The 24,847-nt window shown below is 37.7% G+C and overlaps 1 protein-coding gene across 1 annotated transcript in view; it reads right to left on the bottom strand.

Annotated features, from left to right (window-relative positions):
• The window catches only part of rab5b (RAB5B, member RAS oncogene family), a 78,818-nt gene that overhangs the window by 33,931 nt on the left and 20,040 nt on the right, over positions 1-24,847 (bottom strand). Inside the window, exon 2 of the mRNA XM_039756301.1 lies at positions 860-1,109. Coding sequence (XP_039612235.1) covers positions 860-1,019 — 160 coding nt within the window. The 5' untranslated portion in view covers positions 1,020-1,109. The remainder of the gene's footprint in view (positions 1-859; positions 1,110-24,847) is intronic.

Below are 24,847 nucleotides of genomic sequence, written 5' to 3'. Positions count from 1 at the left end.
ACTCTGCATGTTTAAAAATTACATACCTAGCAGGATGTTACTTCTTGCAGGATGTTAATGGTCACAACAGGGAACTGACTTCTTGCACTTTTGACACACTCCGGCACAATCTGATGCCTTCTGGTTTTCTTGCCAAAGCTTTTCTTTAATATCTAAATACATGCTACCATTGTGCTCTGCAAACTCTGAATGCCTAACTACAGGTGTGAGCGAAAGCAAGTTCTATTCAAGGTGGGCTTTTGCCATGCACCAGCTGCAGCAGTAACATGCTCCTGCTCCCTTTAACAATGCAAAAACTATCTGACCTTGTGTGCAACAGTTTTTGAAACTTAGTGGTCAAGTGGTTTCACAGCAGTGTCTGGGACATTACCATGCAATGATGCACTTCAAGATGCACCTTCACATCACATCTTTCATTAAACATAAACTGATAAATTAAATCTAAGCTTAAATCTAAGGGAATTTCTCTATGCGGAAAAATTTGTAGCTGGGAAAGAACACTTTGAGCCTCCAATTATATCCACTTCAAATTATACATATATTTCACTTTCATACCCCAGAGAGCAGTACATATTCACAAATATAGCAAAATAACATACAACACTAAAAGTAAAATGCTGAAGACAAAACACTTTTCCTTATGATTACAATCGTTTAGAAACTAAGTAAGAAATCCAAATTAGTTCAGTATTCAAAATAAACAGTATATACACAGCAGTACATGAACAAATCATAAAAGGAATTAAAAATGAAAAAAATGAAGAGCCCAAAGGTAGAAATTTTATGATCCTCCCATTCTCTATATACATAAGGATATATAAATGTGCATGCGTGTGTGTATCTCACTCTGGCCACTTACCTCCTATAGTGGTTTCCTGAAATTCATCAAACTGTCCTTTGACAAATCGTAGAACTAGACTCGACTTGCCTACTGCCATGTCACCCAGAAGCACAAGTTTAAATTGGCAAATCTTGGTTTGAGCCAGGCCATTGGGCCGAGCACTCCCTCTGGTGGCCATCTAGCAGAGATAAGGTAGACACACCACGGTACAGTAATTGAGAGCAGAAACAATTGGGAAGAAAGCAGTGCTGCTGCTCCCACTCAGCTCCTTAAAGAGAACATAACAAAAAGACAAATTTTGCTTAATTGCATAATTACATTTTTGACTTAAACTGTTATTATATTTTATTAGAAAATTGATTTTTACAAGATAAAAAGTTGCAGATACCAATGCAATTAAATGCAAAGATGACAGTGCAATTAATAACATACTACACTGGTAACATATTCTGATAATTGACTTTATATTTAGTAACATGTCAGTGACATTTATAAAGGTTTATGCAACAGTTTTAAATGTCTTGAAACAGTATTCAATAACTTGAACAAATGAATCATATTAATGAAAAATGCCCCAAAACTGTGATCTCTGCAATACTCTTATTTAAACAAACTGAAACTCAAAAACATTATTTTAAATTGTTTCGTGTTAGAAAAAAAAACTAAGAAAAAGAAAATATGAAATATGCTGTATGGATGAGTATTCAGTCCCTATACACTGTGACGGATGACTGGGGCCGATGCCCCGCTGGGGAGCCCCTGCAGCATACGTACTAGGGGAGCAAACATGGGAAACACAACATCTCCTCCTGGACGCTAGATGGCAGCCTCCCTGGGTTGCAGCGGTGTCTCAGACTTCCTCGGGACTTCATGGGGGTTGGAGTTTGGTGCAGCCCTGTTGGGTTCCGCTGGTGCTGCCAGGGGGTGCTGCAGCAGGAGCTGCTGGCCCCTTTTGGACACTGGTTTTGCCACACCCGGATACCCAATAAAAGAAGCCAGCGACCACCACTCAGCGGCCAGAGTTGGGTGGAGGAGGACAAGGTTGCCTGGAAGGCGTGGTGGTGAAAAGGAACAGTGCTTTGTGTTTGTTGGTGCTGTGCTTGGAACTGTGTTGTGCCTGTGGGGATTACGGGGAAGACGTGCCCCACAGGTGAAGAGAAATAAACAGTTTGCTTCTTTTACGTGTGCCTCCGTGTCTAGTCTGTGTCAGGTCAGGCACAATATAGCACCTTTCTTACAACACATTCTTTCTGTTATGCCATATTTACCAGTGAAATTAAGGCAGGTGTTGTCCAGCAAGTATTACAATGAATTCAAAGTCTAACTGTATGCAACTGCACTTCTTGCTTTGTAATTATTTATTTTACTTCATGACTGGTGTGTGATCAAAGTTTTCACTTGTGAGCCAAAAAAGGACACTAGCACAGACCCAAGTGTCACTATTGCACTTCAAAAGTATTTGTTTGGATAATCATTTTCCAATTACTACATTCCAAAAGTAAAAGCATCAAAAGTACATCAGCACAGCATTAGGAGCCTTGTTTCTCTTTGATACAACCAATAAGGTTTGATTGCTCCCTAACTGCATTATCTTGGTGCTCAGCATTCTCAATTAGGAAGGACAATTCGAGATCAGTCCTATCTGAAGCTCATTAAAACGTGACATTTCCCCATTCTTACAACTTCCCCTTGCTCTGCCAATAAAAACAGCTTCACAATAAAAAAATAAAAAAGGAAAAGTAAGGTTTGGCCAGCAGGAGTGAGAACAGCATAATTGTATGTAAATAAACTTGTCTTCCCCACTAATGTGTGATGAACCTTGAATCAGTTTACATGCTACCTAATGGTAGCTTACTAGTTTTTGTGTGCACTGGCATGGAGAGTATCAATAATTGAAAATAAAAAATGAAAACAATGGCAACTATATCAGTAACCTTGATGTCTAGATTGCAGTATCCAAAAGGGTAGACTTCACCTTGGCCATAAAACACCAGATCAGCCACTTTATTGTTTAATTGACAGGCATTACAGATATGCAATTTGTTAACTACACTGCAATACAAATGCATGTGGTGCAATTAATTTTGGCACGGTTTTATCATGTCTTGATTAAAAACACATCAACCAAATGATCCCTTGCTTTTCACTACGGCACACAATTTTCATGCCAGATTAGTATGTTTTTAATTATAGAACAATAAAGAGATGCAAAAATTAAATGCACCACATGCATATGCATTGCAATGTAGTTATCACATTGGTTTTCACTTAAAGTATACCAGTTTTATCTAAATGTCATTTGTAGACTTAGAGAAAGCTTATAATAATGTATTCTTTGGTAGGTATTTAAAGGCTATAGGGTCCTCAAACTTACTGGGTGCCATTCTCTATTTGTCTGTGTTTGGTGTTATTATACTTAATGATCAGTTAAATAATTTTAGGTGGGTCCTGGATTTCACAAAGAGTACACTTTTTCTGTCTTTGCTATTTGGGAGATTCAGACAGGATACAAAAACTACCAAATCTGTGATAAGGACCACTTTGCAGACTTGAGAGTTTCATCTGTTGCTGAGTAAAATAAGTACTGTATATTGGACCTTTTCAAAAGTAATGGTGTAGGCAATCATGAGATTAATCAAAGAACTAGTGCAGCACTAGAAATACAGCATTCAGTGTAAAGCTAGTGGTGAAGTGGGATTTAGGTATTCACAGAAAGCTTTTCATTTAATCTATATTCCTATCCTTACCTACATTCATAAGCTTTGGGTAGTTACAAATTATGAGATCACAGTAATCCACCAAAATCAAGTTCATGTTCATACTCAGTTAGTGGCTGAATAAAAACATTTCTCCTCCTGATCAAGAGAAGCCAGTTTGGGTGGTTTGGGGAACCCATTAAAGATGAACCCGTTTGTCCCCTACAAAGAGAAAACACTGGTAGGAGACAAAGCTAAGGAGAGATTTTATCAAACACATGAAAATTGAACATAACAATCTTAAACCTGCATAATCCAATTCAGGGCCACTGAGGGCTAATCTTATCTCTGCCACACAGAAGTACACAGACAAAAGAACATAGTGACAAATGCACAGAGGAAAAGTGTGTGCGTCAATAAATGAGAACAGCCAGTAATCCTCGTCCAAGTTACTTTTACTTACTGCAAAGACTTTTTTAATAATACAAATTATATATATGTAGCATAACAAAATATACAACACAAGGAGAAACACATACACATAACACAAATGAAGAAGAATCACAAAGAATCAAAAAGTTGTACCAGTTCATATGTCAATAGTAACTGCTGCAGGTAGCGATTAAGCTGGACATATCTTGATTTGATTTTTAAAAGGCTTAATTTTCACACACAGACTACAAACACGGAAATATACAAACCATTACTTATAAGATATTAATACACCATACTAAGTCACAAGTTACATTTATATTTGTAGCATAACATGCCTTATGTTTAAAACTATTCACAAACTCTTCAAAAGCAGGGGGAAGTCATCACATGGCACAAAACATTAAGCCAATAACATTTTAACATGCAAGGGATTTGCTGTGTTTGTACTGAAAGTATCTAAAAAATAATTTGCACATTCTCCACTGCAACTATCCAAAATGAAACCAATAGCCCATTAGCTGTGTTTATTTGTCTCTGCACATTATTTTTTCTTTCCACAATGGTCACAGTGCTCTTTTGTCATGCCAACTAGATGTTTGTTGAGGTGAAATTGTTGTTGGCGTCAAGACTTTTATTATTTATTTATTTATACATACCAAACTAGCCTATTACCACCACTAACCTATTCTGGCAGGGATAAAGCACACAGTTGTTCTTAAAACATTTAATAAGTTCAAAGAACACATTGAACCACCGATTTCTCCATCCAGAAATCTTTCATATCTTTGAAATATTTTGGCCTTACTTATGGTCTCCTCTCTTTATTCAGTGAACTGTGACTGGCAGAAAAAGAAGTGCTTCACAGCAACTTCCATTGTGTTTGATGCTATACCTTTGTCTGCACTTTCTTTTTTTTAATTTGAAAAATATATTTTACTGAATCTCATCTGAACACAGCTCTCTGTACCAATCACAATCATAATTAGGCTATTAGAAATAAACTGGATACATTAGGATTAAAAGTCAAGACGGAGGTAAAAAGCTTAGGGGTAACTGTTGACTGTAATCTAAATTTTAAATCACATATTAATCAGATCACTAGGACAGCAGTTTTTCACTTAAGAAACATAGCTAAAGTTAGACCTCTTATATCATTGAAAGATGCTGAGAAATTAGTTCACACATTTGTTTTCAGTCGACTGAATTACTGTAACGCACTCCTCTGAGGACTACCCAAAAAAGACATTAATCATTTGCAACTAGTGCAGAACGCAGCTGCTAGAATCCTGAGCACATCTGTCCAGTTTTGATGTCACTACAATGGTTACCTGTGTCATTCAGGATTGACTTTAAAATTTTGCTTATGGTTTATAAAGTCTTAAATAATCTTGCCCAATCTTATATATCGGAATGTCTGACACCTTATATTCCAAATCGTAACCTCAGATCCTCAAATGAGTATCTCCTTAGAATTCCAAGAACAAAACTTAAAAGTGGTGAGGCTGCCTTCTGCTGTTATGGACCTAAAATCTGTAATAGTCTGCCAATAGAAATTCGCCAGGCTAATACAGTGGAGCACTTTAAAAAAACTGCTGAAAACACATTACTTTAACATGGCCTTCTCATAACTTCACTGTAATTAAAATCCTGGTACTCTGTATATCCAACTCATTATAATAACTATTCATGGTTGCTCTAAAATCTGTACTAACCCCTACTCTCTCTTCTGTTTCCTTCTCCAGCTTGCACCACCACCATCTACTCAAAGCACTGTGATGTTCCAACAATGATGGATGGATTAAAAACCAGAAGTCTGTATGACCATCAACATCAAGTGACTCTGTGAGAAACCTAAACACAAAGAGGACTATTTCATTTATGTTAGGTAGAATGCCCAGAGGGGATTGGGCGGTGCCGTGGCCTGGAACCCCTGCAGATTTTATTTTTTTTCTCCAGCCGTCTGGAGTTTTTTTTTTGTTTTTTCTGTCCACCCTGGCCATCGGACCTTACTCCTTTTCTATGTTAACTAATGTTGTCTTATTTTAATTCCTTATGTTGTCTTTTATTTTTCTTTTCTTTATTATGTAAAGCACTTTGAGCTACTTTTTGTATGAAAATGTGCTATATAAATACAGTAAATGTTGTTGTTGTTGTAATCAAAATGTCAATTTAAAAAATCCTCCCCATTTTAGTTTGCTCTTGTCAGCATGACCTTTTTACTATCATCCCTTTGAAACACTAAATTGGTAAACTGAGAGTTTATTTATTGGGAAAAGATTTATTCAAATTCATTCCATTTTTCTTTTGTATCTAACACAGTCTGGATTCTTCCCATCTTTCGAAACAGTAAAAAACACAATTTGTAGATTAAAATTGCAATCATCAGAATTCAATTCATATGGACCATAAGATCAGGTTTTTGAAGCCAAAACAATTTTCCCTATCACTCTTTAAGAGATTTAACAACAATCGATTGTGCAGAAAATGAACAATATGCTCTGTAGCATAAACATCGCCTTACAGATGCAAATGGCACTGCAGATTTCTAAGTCTGACCCTGGATTCTTTTTTTTTGTTTTCCTCCTTATCTTCCCCACTATTCTTTTTGAACAAGATGACTTACATTTCTTCCTGGTAATTAAATCATTTTTGTTGGTGGGCTAGTGCCCTGCCTGGGGTTTGTTTGCTGCCTTGCACCCTGTATTGGCTGGGATTGGCTCCAGCAGACCCCCATGACCCTGTAGTTAGGACATAGAGGGTTGGATAATGGATGGATGGATGGATTTCTTGATTTAGTGGTAAAAGAATTTACCTGATTTGTGAGAAGTCAGCACTCATTTATTACTTTTGATTCTCTAGCTCTTTGCCTTTTACCAAGGTAATGAATGACAAACGGTTTTCTCTTGTCAGTTTTATCTACGATTTTCTACCACAAGTTCAACAAATGATTCTTAGGATATGGTTCTATTTAAATATGTAGAATTTCATTACACTGCTAATTTTGTTTGATTTTCTTAAACAATGTAAGGGACTATCATTATTTTCAAACCTTTGGAATTATTTGTTGCCTAGCATTAGATCCTAGCAAGACTATGAAAGTTACTGTATATTTTGGAACAAAAAAAAAAACTGTAAGCAAAAGCACTTTGGGCTTTATTTTATGACTGTTTTTATTCATGGGAACTCTGAATGAATATAACAGGATGCTCTGATTTTGATTCTTGTGTTTTTAGTTTTTTTAGATTTGAGGCAACCATTTACTAATGTTAATACTAACATTTATTTCAAGCTGAGTGTACTCCACCTTCCCATAGCTCATTCTATTATCATGCTTTCCTGACAGAGTAATTCTTAATTCACTGTTAAAGTACCTTGGAAAAATATGTAGTCCCTTGAGCAAATCTGAAATTTTAACTTCTACACTGAAATTTTGTGTTCTGTTTTATTTCATGGCACAGAACTCAACATTATTTTATTTTATTGTGACATCTTATCTAAGTTCAAATAAAACAATTTAGAAGACGAAAAAAGGCCAATATGGTTATTGTGTAACAATTCAATCCCTGCACTTTAATACATTTTTTGAAGCAATAACAGTTTAAATCTTTTGGGATAAGTATATCAGAGTTGTACACTGTTCATAAGTAATTTTGGCTCCTTCTTCCACAGAGATTTGCTCTAGGGTGATGACACCTATGAACCGCAATTTTTAAATGATATCACAGATTCTCAGACCCTGAGACTACTACTAATACCACACTTAGGTTTGGTGTTTTTTAAAGTTTGGGCAGTGTTACATGTGCATTACACATACAGTACATTTTTGAAGTTTAGCCAAAATGCTATTATCTTGTTCAGAGCTCTCATTTGATTAGAAATTTTTTTCTAAATTGCAGCGAGGTCACCCTCATGCTGTTTGCCAAACTCCAGACATGCTTTCATGAGGTCCTTTTTGAGAAATAGTTTTTCTGAACCACCATCTCACACAAGACAGTGTTATGCAGAGCTCTTGATATGGCTGACTGCTGCACCTTTACTCTAGTCTCAGCTACTGAACTCTATAGTTTCTTCATAGTGATTGCTGGTCTCCCTGTGGTTTCTTTCACAAGTCATCTTCTTATTTGTTATAAGAGTTTTAAGGGATGACATTTTCTAGGCAGCATGTAGGTAGTTCAAAACAGCTTCAATTTCCTTATAATTCAACCAGAAGTGGCCACTGTAACATCCAGGCACGTGGATATTTTTTGTATCCTTTCCTAACCTTAGGAATTTGAATTATTTTATTTTTAACTTCTTTGGAATGCTTTTTAACCTTCACTTTCACAATTGTCCTTCAGATTTATAATCTTAACGCCGATCCTTTAACTGTGAGGATTGTATCTAGAAAATGTGGCAGTTATTTGAATGATTCACTGGTAAACACCAACTGTATACTAGCTAAGCCCATGTCACATAATGCAGCTTTTCCAATGATTGTCAGTTGTAGCATTCATTTTACATAATCTTAGCGAGCCAGAGGCAGTTGGTGGCTCACTCATGTAGAGCTGGTTGCCCAATGCACCAAACCCAGCAACTCACTGCAAGTAGTCTATGACTCCAACAAAAAAAAACCATATTTGATTTTGTCTTTAGTCACAGGGGTGGGACTTGTCTGCATAAAAACTAACAACCCATGAATAGTACTGGGCGATATGACGATATGTATTGTGGGGACGATAGAAAAGTGTCTATCGTCCTATTTCTCTTCTATCGTTTCTATCGTTTCTAACCTAATTTTATCAATTACTAAATAAAATATTGCATTAAATAGGCTATGACAAATGTATGATAATGTCTTGTCGCTATGCAATGCATACTCTACCCTTTATATAAGTGATAATCAAGAATAAAAATGAACTTTTTCGCAAAGAAACTCCGTCTTGTGGTTTTGCGACAAGACGCTTTACGTTGTTGCGACATGCTTTACGCTAGTTAACTCGTGAGTGCTTAAAGATGAATGCCCGGAGTCGCAACAAACTGAAACTGCTATGCAGGCAGCAGCCCAAGAAGTACTTTTACCGAAACGTGGGGGTACGTCAGTGATTTGGTTGCATTTTGGCTTCAAGAGCTCTGACACGGAGCAGAAGACAGTCATGTGCAAACTCTGCCAAAAGATTGTTTCCGCGCCCGACGCTAACACAACAAACCTCTTTACCACTTGAAGAAGGTCCACGAAAAGAATACGGAGAATCGAAGAAATGCGACGTAAAGAAAGTTGTGAAACAGCCCGGGCAAGTGGCGATAAAAAATATAGCCAGCCTAAAATTAAAGAGTCTTTCATAAAAAGCACACCGTTTGAAAAAACGTCCCAGCGCCATAAAGAAATCACATGTGCCATCTTGCATTACATTTGTAAAGGCATGACCCCCGTGTATGCAGTTGAGAAGGGTAGCTTCCGAGACCTCGTCAAAGTCCTTGACCCGAGGTACGTTATGCCCAGTCGTAAGCACTTCAGTAAAGTCGAGTTGCCTCGCTTATATAACGCATGCCCGGCCCAAGTAGAGAAGGATGTTCGCAGTGTGGTCCATTATGCTTTGACAACTGACCTGTGGACGAGCAGAGCTACGCAGCCCTACATGGCGTAACCATCCATTACATCAGCAAAGGCTGGATCCTCTGTGCTCGCTGTTTACAGACTGCGTACTTTCCAGATGACCACACGGGAGCCATGATAGCCCAAGGTGCGTTACTCGTGCAGTAATTTGTATAAGGTACTTTTAGTTTACTGTACTGTCATTTTTACTGTAGTAATTCCAAGAAAGACCCCCTAATAAAGTATTTATCTATAAATTTGACAGAGTCATTTTTTCTACTTTTACAAAGTAGCCTTTTATGTTTGCACTTTTATTCATGGCTAATGCCTTAAACAGTGTTATGTTCAACTCTGATATTTACTTTTGATACTTTATTTTGGTTTGCAAACTTTGCACTACAAGGTTGAAAAATGTTTTGTGTTTATTTTTTATAATTGAGTGCTTTTCTGCTCAGAAACTTGAAAGGGTTGTGCACTTTAATTTATTTTTTTTAATAAAGTTTATTTTGATAATACTATTTAAATAACTATGATGTGGATAAAAAAAATGTGAAGGCTACTGTAGCTCTACCTCCACCACATCTGTTGTCAGTTGATACATTTATATTGCTAAACTAAAATGTATTTTTCTCATTTGTGACAGTTCAGTTAAATGTCACTTCAAAATAAAGTTGCAAAAAAAAGTATGCAATGATATTTTTGTCAAACTTTTCAGAGAATAACTGAAAACGTACTTTATTGTGGGTGGTATATCGTGATATATATCGTTATTGTGATATAAAATAATCCATATCGTGATATATGATTTTTCCATATCGCCCAGCACTACCCATGAATGCTCATCTGGAAGAACAAGAAATAGAATGTAGCAACAAGGAATAAAAGAACACACGTGTTTTGAACCTCGCAAACAGAAGAAAGGCTCACATTTGCGATACCTCATATTTTACATACTGAAACAAAATGGAAAAAAGAAAAAAGGGTTGAGCCTGTGTCTGAACTCACTGTAGCTGTTAACCTTTCAAACCCTTGGCTGTTACTAAAAAGGTCAAACACGGCTGTGCTGGAAAGTCAGCACTCAGATGGTAAAGTAAATATGCAGTGATTTTCAGTAATTTAAACTGATATGGTTATGGTAAGTGACTGAGGTCAGCAAATCTGACATAACCCACGACTATAAGTCCCATAATGTAACATTGGTTTTAGGCAACTGTTTATCACCCTGTTTAAACTTAGAATTTATCTATTTGTCACATTAAATTTCACATAAAACAGTTTTGAGTTTCAATTTATTATAATAAAAATATCATTGAGAAGTGGCTTTTTCCTTGCAACCCTCCCGAACAAGACACAATTGTGGACCACTTGTGAAATTGATGTCACATGCACACAATGCTCACTCTTTGCCATAAAATCCTATAACTCCTTCAAAGTGGTCATTGGCCTCTTTGTAGCCTCTCTTACCAGTTTCCTCCTTGCTCTACCATTCACTTTGGAGGGACGGCTGGATTCAGAGAGGGTCCTAGTAGTACCAAACACTTGCCACTTCTTTATTATGGACTTTACTGTGCTCCCTGGGATTGATAAAGCCTTTGAGATTTTTTTGTATCCATCTCCTGCCTTATGTCCATCCACAACTCTATCCCTGAGATTTTTGAAACTGGCTTGCCTCCCATAGTCAGTTGTTTGCTGTCAGTTGCACTACCAAGCAAGGGAATGCTCCACGATCAGCTGTTTTTATGCTTCACTAATCACACTGATTACAACTGATAACAGGTGAAAGGCAGTAACCATGGTCTGCAATGGAAATGGTGGCTACCTATACCTGATTGAGTTTACAAATATTGTTTACGAGGGGGGTGATCCTTTATTAATCTCAATATTTCTTGTTTTTGACTTTTTAAAATCTTTCTGAACTGTAGCTCTGATATCTTTCACTTGGATGTTATAGATTGCATTGAGTAAGTACAGCTGGAAAAAATATTGGTTTGTGTGTTTTCATTTAAGGCTGTAAAGCAAAAAACATGGGAATATTTTGAAGGGGGTGATTCTTTTCTATACCGACTGTATATCAGCCATTACTTTTGAATTTACTTATATCATCACCTTGTAATGGTTGTCATGGATATAAGTGGGTGTCACTGACATTTTGCACCTTTCCCTAGTCCTGTTAATGGTGGAATGGCTGAAAGTGCAATTCCAACCAATGGTTTTTGGGGATGGGAGCACCTATTTCAGAGGGCAAAATAAACTGTAAAGGAGAGGAGCCAACCATATGTATATCTGTGGCAAAAGAAAGGTGAAGGAGGAAAAGAAAGCACCAGACCAGAAGGAGAAGTCAGACAAGACAAAAAAGGTAAGAGGGAAATTTACACTCTTCGCTGGAAAAGGTCAGGTGAACCCAGGTTCAATTTGGTAAGCATCATTTTCTTTTTCTTTTGGATGTAGTGGAGTTATTCGGGGAAGGACCTGACTGGCCAGCGTAAAGGACTGTGTATGTTTACAATTCCCAGGACAAGAGGTACGGCTCAGCACATCCTTCACAATAACAGACGGTAGATGATTATGCATAATAGGGGATGCTTAAAAGACTTTATGTATTAGTGGTGTATTTTGTTGAACATTTTGTTTCATCTGCGGTGGGATGCCGCCCTGCCTGGGGTTTGTTTCCTGCCTTGCGCCCTGTGTTGGCTGGGATTGGCTCCACCAGACCCCCGTGACCCTGTGTTAGGATATAGCGGGTTGGATAATGGATGGATGGATTTTGTTTCATAATTCATGTGGGAAGGAAGCGCTGCAGCTTTGTAAAATTTATAATGGGGAGTTTGTTTTTTTTGTACAATTCCTTATTTTACAGTATAATAACAATTCTCATTTAATTCAACTTTTGTTTCTGTACTTGTGGTTGTTTAGTAGAGAAGTAATGTTGGTCAATTGCGTCCCGGATCATTTCTTTCTTTCTTTATTTATTTTGTCTAAGTCAGCAGTGCATATTATAATCATGCCGGCTCAGGGAGCAGTACAAGATAAACCCCGTACAAACTCCTGTACAGTATAGATCCAAAAAATCCTTTAAGTGCTTGATCTTAAACACTAAAACCTTGGAAAAGTTACTTCTCAATTCAAACTAATGGCAGGAAATCATATTAATATAACAATGAGCAAATAAAACAGTAATTAGGTGAGAATTGTGAGGACACTGTAATAAAGATTTTAAACTTACTTCCTCATTAGTACTTTGTTTCTGTTTTGTTTTGTGATTTAATGCTTAGTGCTAAATCAAGAAAATTGTGTATGCAGTTACATAAAACAGAAGGGTGGAAAAAATGAAATGAAATGAGAAACACAGTGTTAATCAAGGATCAGTTTAATCAACTTTCAGCTGCTTTTTTAAAGGTTAAAGTACAATGGCACTGAAGAGCAATGACTGACAGCTTGGTCCTTGCATTTAATATTGTCACAGTTTTGAAACTAAGACGGATATTCATCTGAAAATATATGCTTTAACAAGTCTACTTTATTGAAATAAATGTCTGGTATAATTCAAAACTTGTAGGTTTTGTTTGCTAATTCAATTTTCTGTTGATGTTTAATACAACAGTAATAAAAATAAGGGTTGTATGCTAGAATAATTAATGAGTGAGGAATAATGAAACATCAATGGCTCACAGTCAGGACTGTGTTAAGCCATCTTAGCAAAAGGAAAGCAGAGAAGAATAATACATCTTCTTATCAAAATTATAAACTAACTAGCTGAAAAACCCAGCATTGCCTGGGAGGAAAAGTTGTTTTTTTTTTTTTAATTCATAATTAAAAAAACACAACTTTAAAAATAAGAATAAATTAACAAACAATAAAGATTCACTAATGTGCTTGTCTTGCGGTCTTGTATGTATGTTATCATCCAGTTGATGCTCAGAACCGACTAACTCTATTTAATTTGAAAAGTAACAGGGGCATAATGCTGCTCAAACTTAAAGAATGCTGGCAGTCGCCTTCTATATACTAACTGTGTAAGCAGCACAGGATCCTAGAAAGTATTGAAATCGTCAGAACTACTCTGGGCATCTCTCTGCTATGAGGATACGTGTTGCCGACATGCTCGCATTGTTTGTGCATTAGCAGCTAAGTGACTGTCTTTCTTAGAAGGTTTCCTTTTGGCTGTGTGCTGGCCTCGCTTACATAACCTCGGAGCTGGAGCCCTCACTCAGACTGTACGTCTCACTTCCGGGCTGGACAGAAACACACACTTCCACGCGTAGAACTCATATTTAATTTCAAAAGCAACAGGCGGATGCGGTACTGCTCAAACAAAGCAGTCACCTCCAGTTCACCCTCTGGTCGTCGTTCCGAGTGTCCACTGGATGATAACATGCATACAAGACCGTAAGATCACCCCCCACCCTACCTAGAAGGGGGTGGAGGATAGGGCTGATTTCACCCTACAGTGTTTTTAGTCGACCATTGAGAAACATGTGTACCAAGTTTCATGAAAATCGCTCCAGTCGTTGGCAGGTGTGATGCTGGAACATACACACATACTGTACATTGCCATATATATATATATATATATATACTAGCAGAATACCCGCGCTTCGCAGCGGAGAAGTAGTGTGTTAAAGAAGGTACAAAAAAGAAAAGGAAAAATTTTAAAAATAACGTAACATGGTTGTTAATGTCATTGTTTTGTCATTGATATGAGTGTTGTTCTCATATACCAACTATCTATATATATATCTATATATATATACCCGCGCTTGGCAGTGGAGAAGTAGTGTTTTAAAGAAGGAAAGAGAAACAAAAGGAAACATTTTGAAAATAACATAACATGATTGTCAATGTAATTGTTTTGTCACTGTTATGAGTGTCACTGTGATATATATATATATATATATCAAAATACCCACGCTTCGCAGCGATGTCATGTGTTAAAGAAGTTATGAAAAAGAAAAGGAAACATTTTAAAAATAATGTAACATGATTGTCAAAGTAATTGTTTTGTGTATTTGGCGGCAGCGTCACGAAGTTGTTTTCGGTAGCTGCATCAGAAAATGTACCACGACATCTGAAACTCCTCCTTTTTACTGTTTTCTCACAGCTTGGATTGCTGCTGTCATATATATACACACACACATACATACATACATACATACATACATACATACATACATACATATATATATACATATATATACATATATATACACATACATATCTTCATATCTACATATCGAAAATACGTATTGAAATTACATTTTCTATGTGAACGTTCAAATTTGTGCCTCTGGTAATGTGCCTTACCGGCATTTAAAGAAAATTTGTTTTGTGTCCTCTGCAGTGTTAAGAGAGAAAGGCTTTGGTTTGGGATAAAAGGAAAAAGGTGTAAAGAAAGGAAAGTTGCCTTTTCTTTTATATAGTATAGAGATGTGTTAAGCTGGCGTTATGATCGCCTTTTGGGGACAGTCGCGGTGGGTCTTGTGTAGACTGGTGAGACGTCCCTGCCATTAATCAGCTGTGATGGCACTGTCAGTCCTCCACTCCTGTGCATGTCTTCATAATCCGAGCTGAGGACCTCATAATCGTATATGTGCATAAGAAAGTGTGAATCGCCTTAATATTATTTTGCCGTGGTGTAGAAAAGGGGTCCCGTGTTTGCACTTGTCTGGGCAATAGCGCAGGGGAGGATGAAAAAATTAAAAGTGCTCACTTTGACTTAAGGCAGAAGCGCAGTCAGCGTCTCAAAGGCGGCACAGCTATGCGCTGCGCTGGCTGCTCGACTTTGCTGGGCAGGAGACCCCTTTTGTACACGTTCATGATATCAAAAGTCTCAGCGCTCTTTGGAGGTCATTCATATATTATATATATATAGCAAAATACCAGCGCCTACAGCGAGAAGTAGTGTGTTAAAGAAGTAATGAAAAGAAAAGGAAACATTTTAATAATAGCGTAACATGATTGACATTGTCATGAGTGTTGCTGTCATATATATGCCTGCCTAAATAAGTCACCCTTGCTCTTACTTTTTACCGTTCATTTAATCATGGCTAGTGGCGGAAAAATTATAAAATGGAAGGAGGATGGCTTTACCAAAACAATTATTGATGGCGAATCGATTATTCATAAAGCTTGAATTGGTGATCTGTTTTTCTGTGTTAACCTCATATTTTTCATACTTCTTCTCAAACTAAGGTGGTGTGAGGTTAAAATGAATCGGGATGCGCTGATCAATGTAATCGGTGTACCAGGAAATCGTGCATTGACAAAAGCTCCCCTTTGCTTGTAATGCAAAGTGTGATTAAATGCATTATTTTTAACGCGTTATGGAGCACATGCATCGAAGCTTCTCAGCTGTGCTTGTGCTAAGAAAAGGAAAGATTTTAAAAATAGCGTAACACGATTGTCAATGTGACCTTTTGTAAGTAGTGCCTGGAGGATTCAGTGTGGAGAAACTCTAGAGACAGCGTGTGTATTAACTTGTGGATTTTTCTGTGAGTATTTGGTGGCAGTCTGACGAAGTTGCTTCGGAAGACGGCGTTAGCTGAGCTCAGCTCAAAGCAAATGAGATGAATGGGAGGGAGATGATGGCGTGACTCCCCACCCTTAACTGTCAATCCCCACAAACACAGTCTCGGAATTTGCATAAGCACACCCCTTCACCTACAATTTTAACTTAGTTACAAAGTGATCAAAACTCTCGTTTATATCCTCGTCCTCTCATTAAACTTGTATCCCGCATTACCTGTGGGCATGTGAAGCATGCGTAGCCTGTCTATGAACTTAATTTAAAGTTTAGGTTTACACCTTGCTTTCTTTCGAGGTAGCAGCACTCATGAATATGGTAGTATATGTCACTTTCGCTCGCTTCTTATTGTTTAGCTGCCTTCTCAATTATATAATGCATGTTTTCTTAAGCGCTTTTGGAGGTCTTCCTGGTTTTCTACGCACTGCGTTGACAGTCAGTTCACGTGATTACGTGGGAGGCGTGATGATGTCACATGAAACTCCGCCCCCGTCTTTCCAGCTCAACTCCATTACAGTTAATGGAGAAAATACCTTCCAGTTATGACCATTAGGCGTAGAATTTCGAAATGAAACCTGCCCAACTTTTGTAAGTAAGCTGTAAGGAATGAGCCTGCCAAATTTCAGCCTTCTACCTACACGGGAAGTTGGAGAATTAGTGATGAGTCAGTGAGTGAGTGAGTGAGTGAGTGAATGAGTGAGTGAGTGAGTGAGGGCTTTGCCTTTTATTAGTATAGATATATATATATATATATATATATATATATATACAGTATTCCCTTGCTATATCGCGCTTCGACTTTCGCGACTTCACTCTATCGCGGATTTTATATGAAAGCATAACTAAATATATAACGCAGATTTTTCGCTGCTTCGCAGGTTCTGCGGACAATGTGTCTTTTTTACTTCCTGTACATGCTTCCTCAGTTGGTTTGCCCAGTTGATTTCATACAAGGGACGCTAGTGGCAGATGACTGAGAAGCTAACCAATCAGAGCACGCAGTTAAGTTCTCCTGACTGAGAAGCTAACCAATCAGAGCACGCAGTTAAGTTCCTGCCTGCTGAATGCAGTGTTAACCAGGAAGTCTCGTCTCGGTCATTCAGCATCAACGTGTTTCGCTGTGTAAAGAGTTGTGCTCTTTTGTGTTTATCTTTGTGCATAGTCAAGCCCTTCATTATGGCTCCAAACGATCTGCTACTGCTTCAGGGTCCGTGCCCAAAGCGCAAGCGGAAGATGTTAACGATTGCGAAAAGGTAAACGTTTTGGATTTGTTGAAGGCTACGATTCTTTTTATTTAAAAAGTAGGAAAGGAATATAAGATCTACGGCCACAGTGTCCTTTTAACCAGGGTGCAAAACGAGTTGTAAGTGGATGTAATAAGGCAGTAATCTGGATGGAATCTGCTTTAGGAATTTGCATTGAAGACTGCCAGAAGAAGAACAACGGCAGTGCTACACAATCGCCTGAAGTGGCTACTTTAGAAGAACTGTAACGCTCTCCTTTGTTGTGCAGTAAAATTAAACTCATTGTTATCGGACAAGTCATTGTGTCATTGTTGGTGAGTAACCATAATTAATTTTCTACTTACAGTGCTTAGTACATGTACGTACGTTAAGTGTCACTATACACACATTTACTGTATACTATTTTTCTTGCGTTGTACGTATTTATTCCTGGTGGCCTGTCTATCGTAATGGCTGTAACATATGTGATATCGGAGACACTCAATATCTTTAAAATAATATTTAGGTTTTACTGTATATAAACAGTGTGTTTATATACATAATTTCAATGAATCTTACCTAATATCTAAGAGAATACAAAGGATTATGCTGTATAACTCTCGGGGAATATTTATAAACAGTGTGGGAGAGTTTATAAGGGCTTAAAATATATAAAAATAACCATACAAACATATGGTTTCTACTTCGCGGATTTTCACCCCCCGTGATCGAGGAGGGATTACTGTATATATATATATATATACACTAGCAGAATACCCGCGCTTCGCAGCGGAGAAGTAGTGTGTTAAAGAAGTTTTGAAAAAGAAAAGGAAAAATTTTAAAAATAACGTAACATGATTGTTAATGTAATTGTTTTGTCTTTGACATGAGTGTTGTTGTCATATCTATATATATATATATATATATATATATATCTATCTATATATCTCTCTATATATATATCTATCTATATATCTCTATATATATATATATATCTATATATATATATATATATATACATATATATATATATAATATAGCAAAATACCAGCTTGCGGACAAGTAAAAAGAAAAGGAAACATTTTAATAATAACGTAATATGATTGACAATGTAATTGTTTTGTCATTGTCATGAGTGTTCTGGCATATATATAATATATATATATATATATATATATATATATATATATATATATACACACATATATATACATATATATACATACATACATGTGTACATATATACACGCACACACATATACTATGGGGTGCCAAACAGGCAAATAAATTGATTTTGTGAATATATAAAGTTGGCGTCAGAATATATAAAGTCAAAACTTGAATATATAAAGTCATTCCTGAATATATAAAGTCAAAACTTGAATATATAAAGTCACTGTCGGAATATATAAAGTCAGCATCGGTATACATAAAGTCAAAACTTTTTTCTGAATATATAAAGTCAAAAGTTGAATATATAAAGTTATCGCTGGAATATATAAAGTCAAAACCTGAATATACAAAGTCAGCGTCGGAATTTATAAAGTCATTCCTGATTATATAAAGTCAGCATCGGAGTATATAAACTCACTCCTGAATATATAAAGTGAAAGTCAAAATCTATTGATTGAAACGACTCTGAACTGAACTAAGTTAACAAAAACGTATTCAGAAAAATAAATTAAAAAAACACTGTTCAGTTAATGTTTTGAAAATGATGTGCCCTGCGCCCAGGATTGGTTCCTGTCTTGCGCCCAGTGTTGGCTGGGATTGGCTCCAGCAGACCCCCCGTGACCCTGTAGTCGGATTCAACGTGTTGGGAAATGGATGGATATTCCAGCACTGACTTTGTATATTCTGATGCTGACTTTATATATTGAAGTTTTGACTTTATATATTGCAGCGCTTACTTTATAGCCTGTATTCCGACGCTGACTTTATATATTCAAGATTTGACTTTATAGATTCCAGCACTGACTTTATATATTCTGAAATATTCCAACGCCGTCTTTATATAATCAAGTTTTGACTTGATATATTCGCAAATGACTTTATATATACAAGTTTTGACTTTATATAGTTAAATGTAGTCATCATTGCATAACTTTTTCTTTACCATAGAAATTTAAAGACTAAATTCAACTTCCATTCCTAACAAAGATATTTCTGGCGACTAAATAGAAGCTACTTATATCCAAATTCGAGCTATTGAGCTGTCGCCTGCCTGCCTGAATAAATCACCCTCACTTCGCTCTTACTTTTTTACCGTTCATTTAATCATGGCTAGTGGTAGAAAAATTATAAAATGGAAGGAGGATTACACAGAGTATGGCTTTACCAAAACAATTATTGATGGCGAATCGATTATTCATAAAGCTTCAATTGGTTATCTGTTTTTCTGTGTTAACCTCATATTTTTCATACTTCTTCTCAAACCAAGGGGTGCGAGGCTAAAATGAATCGGGAAGCGCTGATCAATGTAATCGGTGTACCAGGAAATCATGCATTGACAGAAGTTCCCCTTTGCTTGTGATTAAATGCGTGATTTTTAACGCGTTATGGAGCACATGCATCGAAGCTTCTCAGCTGTGCTTGTGCTAAGAAAAGGAACTATTTTAAAAATAACACGATTGTCAATGTAACCTTTTGTAAGTAGTGCCTGGAGGATTCAGTGTGGAGAAACTCTAGACACAGCGTGTGTATTAACTTGTGGATTTTTCTTTGAGTATTTGGTGGCAGCGTCACAAAGTCATAACACTGCGTTAGCTGCGGAGCGCAGCTCAGAGCAAAATGAGATGAATGGGAGGGGAGATGATGACGTGACTCCCCCACCCGCCTCAACTGTCAATCCCCCACAAACACAGTCTCTCGGAATTTGCATAAGCACAGCCCCTCACCTGCAATTTTAACTTAGTTACAGTGATCAAAACTCTCGTTTATATCCTGCGTCCTCTCATTAAACTTGTATCCCGCATTACCCGTGGGCATGACAAACGCCAGCAGCAGCCGGTCTATGAACTTAATTTAAAGTTTAGGTTTACACCGTGCTTTGTTTCCGAAGTAGCAGCACTCATGAATATGGTTGTATATGTCACTTGCTCGCTTCTTATTGTTTCGCTGCCTTCTGAATTATATAATGCATGTTTTCTTCAGCGCTTTTTGGAGCTCTTCCTGGTTTTCTACGTACTGCGTTGACAGTCAGTTCACGTGATTATGTGGGAGGCGTGATGATGTCACATGAAACTCCACCCCTATGGCTTTCGAGCTCAAATCCATTACAGTATATGTAGAAAAATTGCTTCCAGTTATGACCATTACGCGTAGAATTTCGAAATGAAACCTGCCCAACTTTTGTAAGTAAGCTGTTAGGAATGAGCCTGCCAAATTTCAGCCTTCTACCTACACGGGAAGTTGGAGAATTAGTGATGAGTGAATCAGTGAGTGAGTGAGTGAGTGAGTGAGTCAGTCAGGGCTTTGCCTTTTATTAGTATAGATTCATGTAGCAACAAAAATGTATAAAGAATTAGTAATAATGTAATCTGTGCTTTTTGGTATAGATATCAATATTTCTCCCCATTACCATCTTTATGGTGAGGAGGACCACATGCAAGAAAGTATTATTGCTTCTCCATCTACTAATCCATTCCATTTCTTACCATACAATACTGTTTTCTAAGCTCGCTTAATACTGAGTAGGGTTGCGGAGGTGCTGGACACTACACCACCAAGCTAATTATTCTTTATGACAAGGGATAGGGCAAAATGTGAAAATGCCTAGCCTGACCCAGCTCAGTCTATACTTAGTAATGGTCTTCAAATCCTTTTTGAGAATTCAAAATTCAAAAAACAATTCATCTAATAAGCCCAAGGTCTGCCATGATGTCTCCTCTCAGTGTGATAGCCATAGTACAGAGCTAGAGAATCGAAAGTAATAAATGAGTGCTGACTTCTCACAAATCAGGTAAATTCTTGTACCACTAAATCAAGAAATCCATCCATCCATTATCCAACACCCTCTATGTCCTAACTACAGGGTCACGGGGGTCTGCTGGAGCCAATCCCAGCCAACACAGGGCGCAAGGCAGAAAACAACCCCCGGGCAGGGCGCCAGCCCACTGCAGTGCTATATAAATAAAATGTATTATTATTATTGACAGCCTTTGTAGATTATTTACTGTTGCTGGGTACTTCAAAAATGAAAATTTAAGAACTCTTAACCCTAAATATTATTCTGTCCCTAAATATCTCCTGCCCCACAAGGGTTGCTAATACTCTGAATCCTATTCTAGATCAAGCGTATACCAGTTGTTAGTGCACCCCACCTCTGTTTTTGTCAGATCACCTGTCAGGGCTCCTGCTGCTGGCTTACAAGCATAAACTGAACCATGAAGATCCAACACAAAAGTGATACAGTGCTGTACTAAAGGAATAGCAGAAAAGCGGCAAGACTTTTTTTATGTGTAAACTATGGCACTCTTCATCTGATTAGATTTAAACAGACATTAAGCTGATATGCAAATATGCATCTGTCTGCTCTACTGTACTAATTCCTTAAAAGTTGTATTCTTTTATTATTATCTATTGTTTATCTTACATTTTAACCTAAAATACGGACTGCTACAGACATAAATAAGGGCTCAAACAAAGATCGGGAAGTAAGTAATGATGACCAGGCAACTGGAATTACAATGGTTAGTCATGAAAACCATAAGGAAGTCTCTAACCAGATATCAGATCTTCAGATGCCAACGATGTTGAAGATGCACCCTTGTCACAGGAGAAACCATCATGTTGCAGCATGTTACTCCCCTACTCAAGATGCTAAAGAAAATAATAAGGACAGGTTTCATGGTAGATACAAGGGATGACTGAAAACATCCTCGAACATAATATACTGTTGTTAGTAGGTTACAGCAATGCCCAAATCAAAGATGAAACAATAGTGGTTGTGAAAGTGTTGTGAAAGAACACAGGCTAGGATCCCAGACCAACAATAGATAACATCCATGTGACCTCTGCAATGGGTACAATCTCGTGATTGGTGGGACAAGCTTCAAACAAGACAACATGGAGCACACCAGATGGAAAAAATACAAGTCAAAAAAGACCATATACTGTATTGGTTAACACCAAGTGGGAAAACTCGCTTCAAGACGTTAAGGTCTGACATCAAGTGATATTGGAAGTAATCACAATCTCTTGGTCTGTAAAGTGAGGATCAAGCCATGAAGATAAAATGGGAAACTACCAGAAAATAACATTTTGACATGGCACAACTCAAGGGCAATAGGGTGGAAAAGCTGTTTGCATTCAGCATTAAAAATAGGTTTAACATACTCCAAGATAGCATACAGATGACTATAGTGGACTTCAATAAGGACATGCAAGATGAAGTTCTGACATACAGTAAGAAATAAAGAGGGATGGATCAGCCAAAGAACATGGCATAAGACAGAAGACAGAAAGAAGCTGAAGAAAATGATTATGTGCACTAGCTCAGTTCACCTAAAGGAAAGATTGTCAAAGGAGTATATGAATAAAAACAAGGACTCGAAGAAATAACTGACAAGGTTGGAGAAACTATTTTCATTACCTGGCAACATACAATGATGGGCGAAATTATCGGCACCCTAGGAATTTTCTCAGAAAATGCACCATTTCTCCCAGAAAATTGCTGCAATTACAAATGTTTTGGTATACACATGTTTATTTCCTTTATGTGCATTGGAACAACACAAAAAAACAGAGGAAAAAAAGCCAAATCTGACATCATGTCACACAGAACTCCAAAAATGGGCCAGACAAAATTATTGGCACCTTTTTAAAATTGTGGGTAAATCATTTTATATCAAGCATATGATGCTCGTTTGAACTCACCTGTGGCAAGAAACAGGTGCTGGCAATACAGCAATCACAACCGTGTAGCGGGGCTACATAGGTTGTGTTGTCAAATGTCAGTACGGAGTGCGTCTCGTTTCATTGTCCCGTTTGCTGTTTGTGTGTGTATCAGTAAACGTCGTCCCAGACCACAGCCTCAAACATGGAAAACACCTGTTCGCTTTTAACCAATTACAGTCGTCACAGGACTATTTAAGCCATCAGAAAGGAAGGGAGAGGAGAGAGAAGGGAAGAGAGAGGAAAAGAGAGGAGGAAGAGAAGGAGACTTTCATTTCACGACCACGAGTTATCCATACCTGTCATATTCCACCACATGCATTTCATCCAGTTTGTTTTTCAATTCGCCTGACTGACTTCAATATCCTCATCATGAGAGACCCCGGGATTGGACTTTATCATCCACCACGCACCGAGGATCCACTGTGAGGCTGTTCTATTTCGTTCCGGGAAAATCAAACGTCTCATTTTACATTAGTTCAGTCAACCGTATTCAGGACAGTTTTTATAACCGGACTCAAGTTAATAATCATTTCCGTATTTCATTCATTTTTGTTATTTGCGTTGTTTGTTATATGTTACAGGGGCAAGGGAGGGTTTTGTTGTATTTATATATGGTGGTGTCTCGTTGTTGATGTGGTGGAGGGATATTTATATTTAAGTTTCTTTCTATTGTTTGCATTTGTCTTGTTGTTTCATTTAATACATTTAAACAGTATAATTTTTCATATCTGCTTTTGTGAGTTTTATATTTACACCGTCGATTGTGGGGAAAAGTATACTTTGTTAGAGGTACGGCTTGATAGTTAGATCCTTCTCAGTAAATTATCCAGGCCAGAGGTCTTGGAGGTGTAGCTGCCGGCTGGGTAAGGGGTCGGCCGTTACATAAGTGGTGCCCTCTTGGAGAAATGTTGGCTCAGTCTTTCTGTTGTGTATCTGAGTGTGCCACACTATGCATGGAGAACAGAAAGAAGAGTAGAGAATTGTCTGAGGACTTGAGAACAAAAATTGTGGAAAAATATCAACAATCTCAAGGCTACAAGTCCATCTCCAGTGATCTTCATGTTCCTTTGTCTACTGTGCGCAACATAATCAAGAAGTTCACAACACATGGCACTGTAGCTAATCTCCCTGGATGTGGACGGAAGAGAAAAATTGATAAAGACTGCAACGAGCGATAGTCCGAATGGTGGATAAACAGCCCCAATCAACTTCAAAACATATTCAAGCTGTTCTGCAGACTCAGGGTGCAACAGTGTCAGCACAAACTATCTGTCGACATCTGAACGAAATGAAACGCTATGGCAGGAGAGCCAGGAGGACCCCACTGCTGACACAGAAACATAAAAAAGCCAGACTGGAGTTTGCCAAAATGTACTTGAGGAAGTCAAAATCCTTCTGAGCGAACGTCTTGTGGACAGATGAGACCAAGGTAGAGCTTTCTGGTAAAGCTCATCATTCTACTGTTTACAGAAAACGGAATGAGGCCTACGAAGAAAAGAACACAGTACCTACAGTCAAACATGGTGGAGGTTCTAAGATGTTTTGCTGCCTCTGTCACTGGATGCCTTGACTGTGTGCAAGGCATCAAGACTACCAAAAGATATTGGAGCGCAATGTAGGGCGCAGTGTCAGAAAGCTGGGCTTGCGTCAGAGGTCATGGGT

Source organism: Polypterus senegalus, chromosome 6 (assembly GCF_016835505.1).
Source record: "Polypterus senegalus isolate Bchr_013 chromosome 6, ASM1683550v1, whole genome shotgun sequence".
Classification (NCBI taxonomy): domain Eukaryota; kingdom Metazoa; phylum Chordata; class Cladistia; order Polypteriformes; family Polypteridae; genus Polypterus; species Polypterus senegalus.
This window is presented reverse-complemented; position numbering and strand designations above follow the sequence as displayed.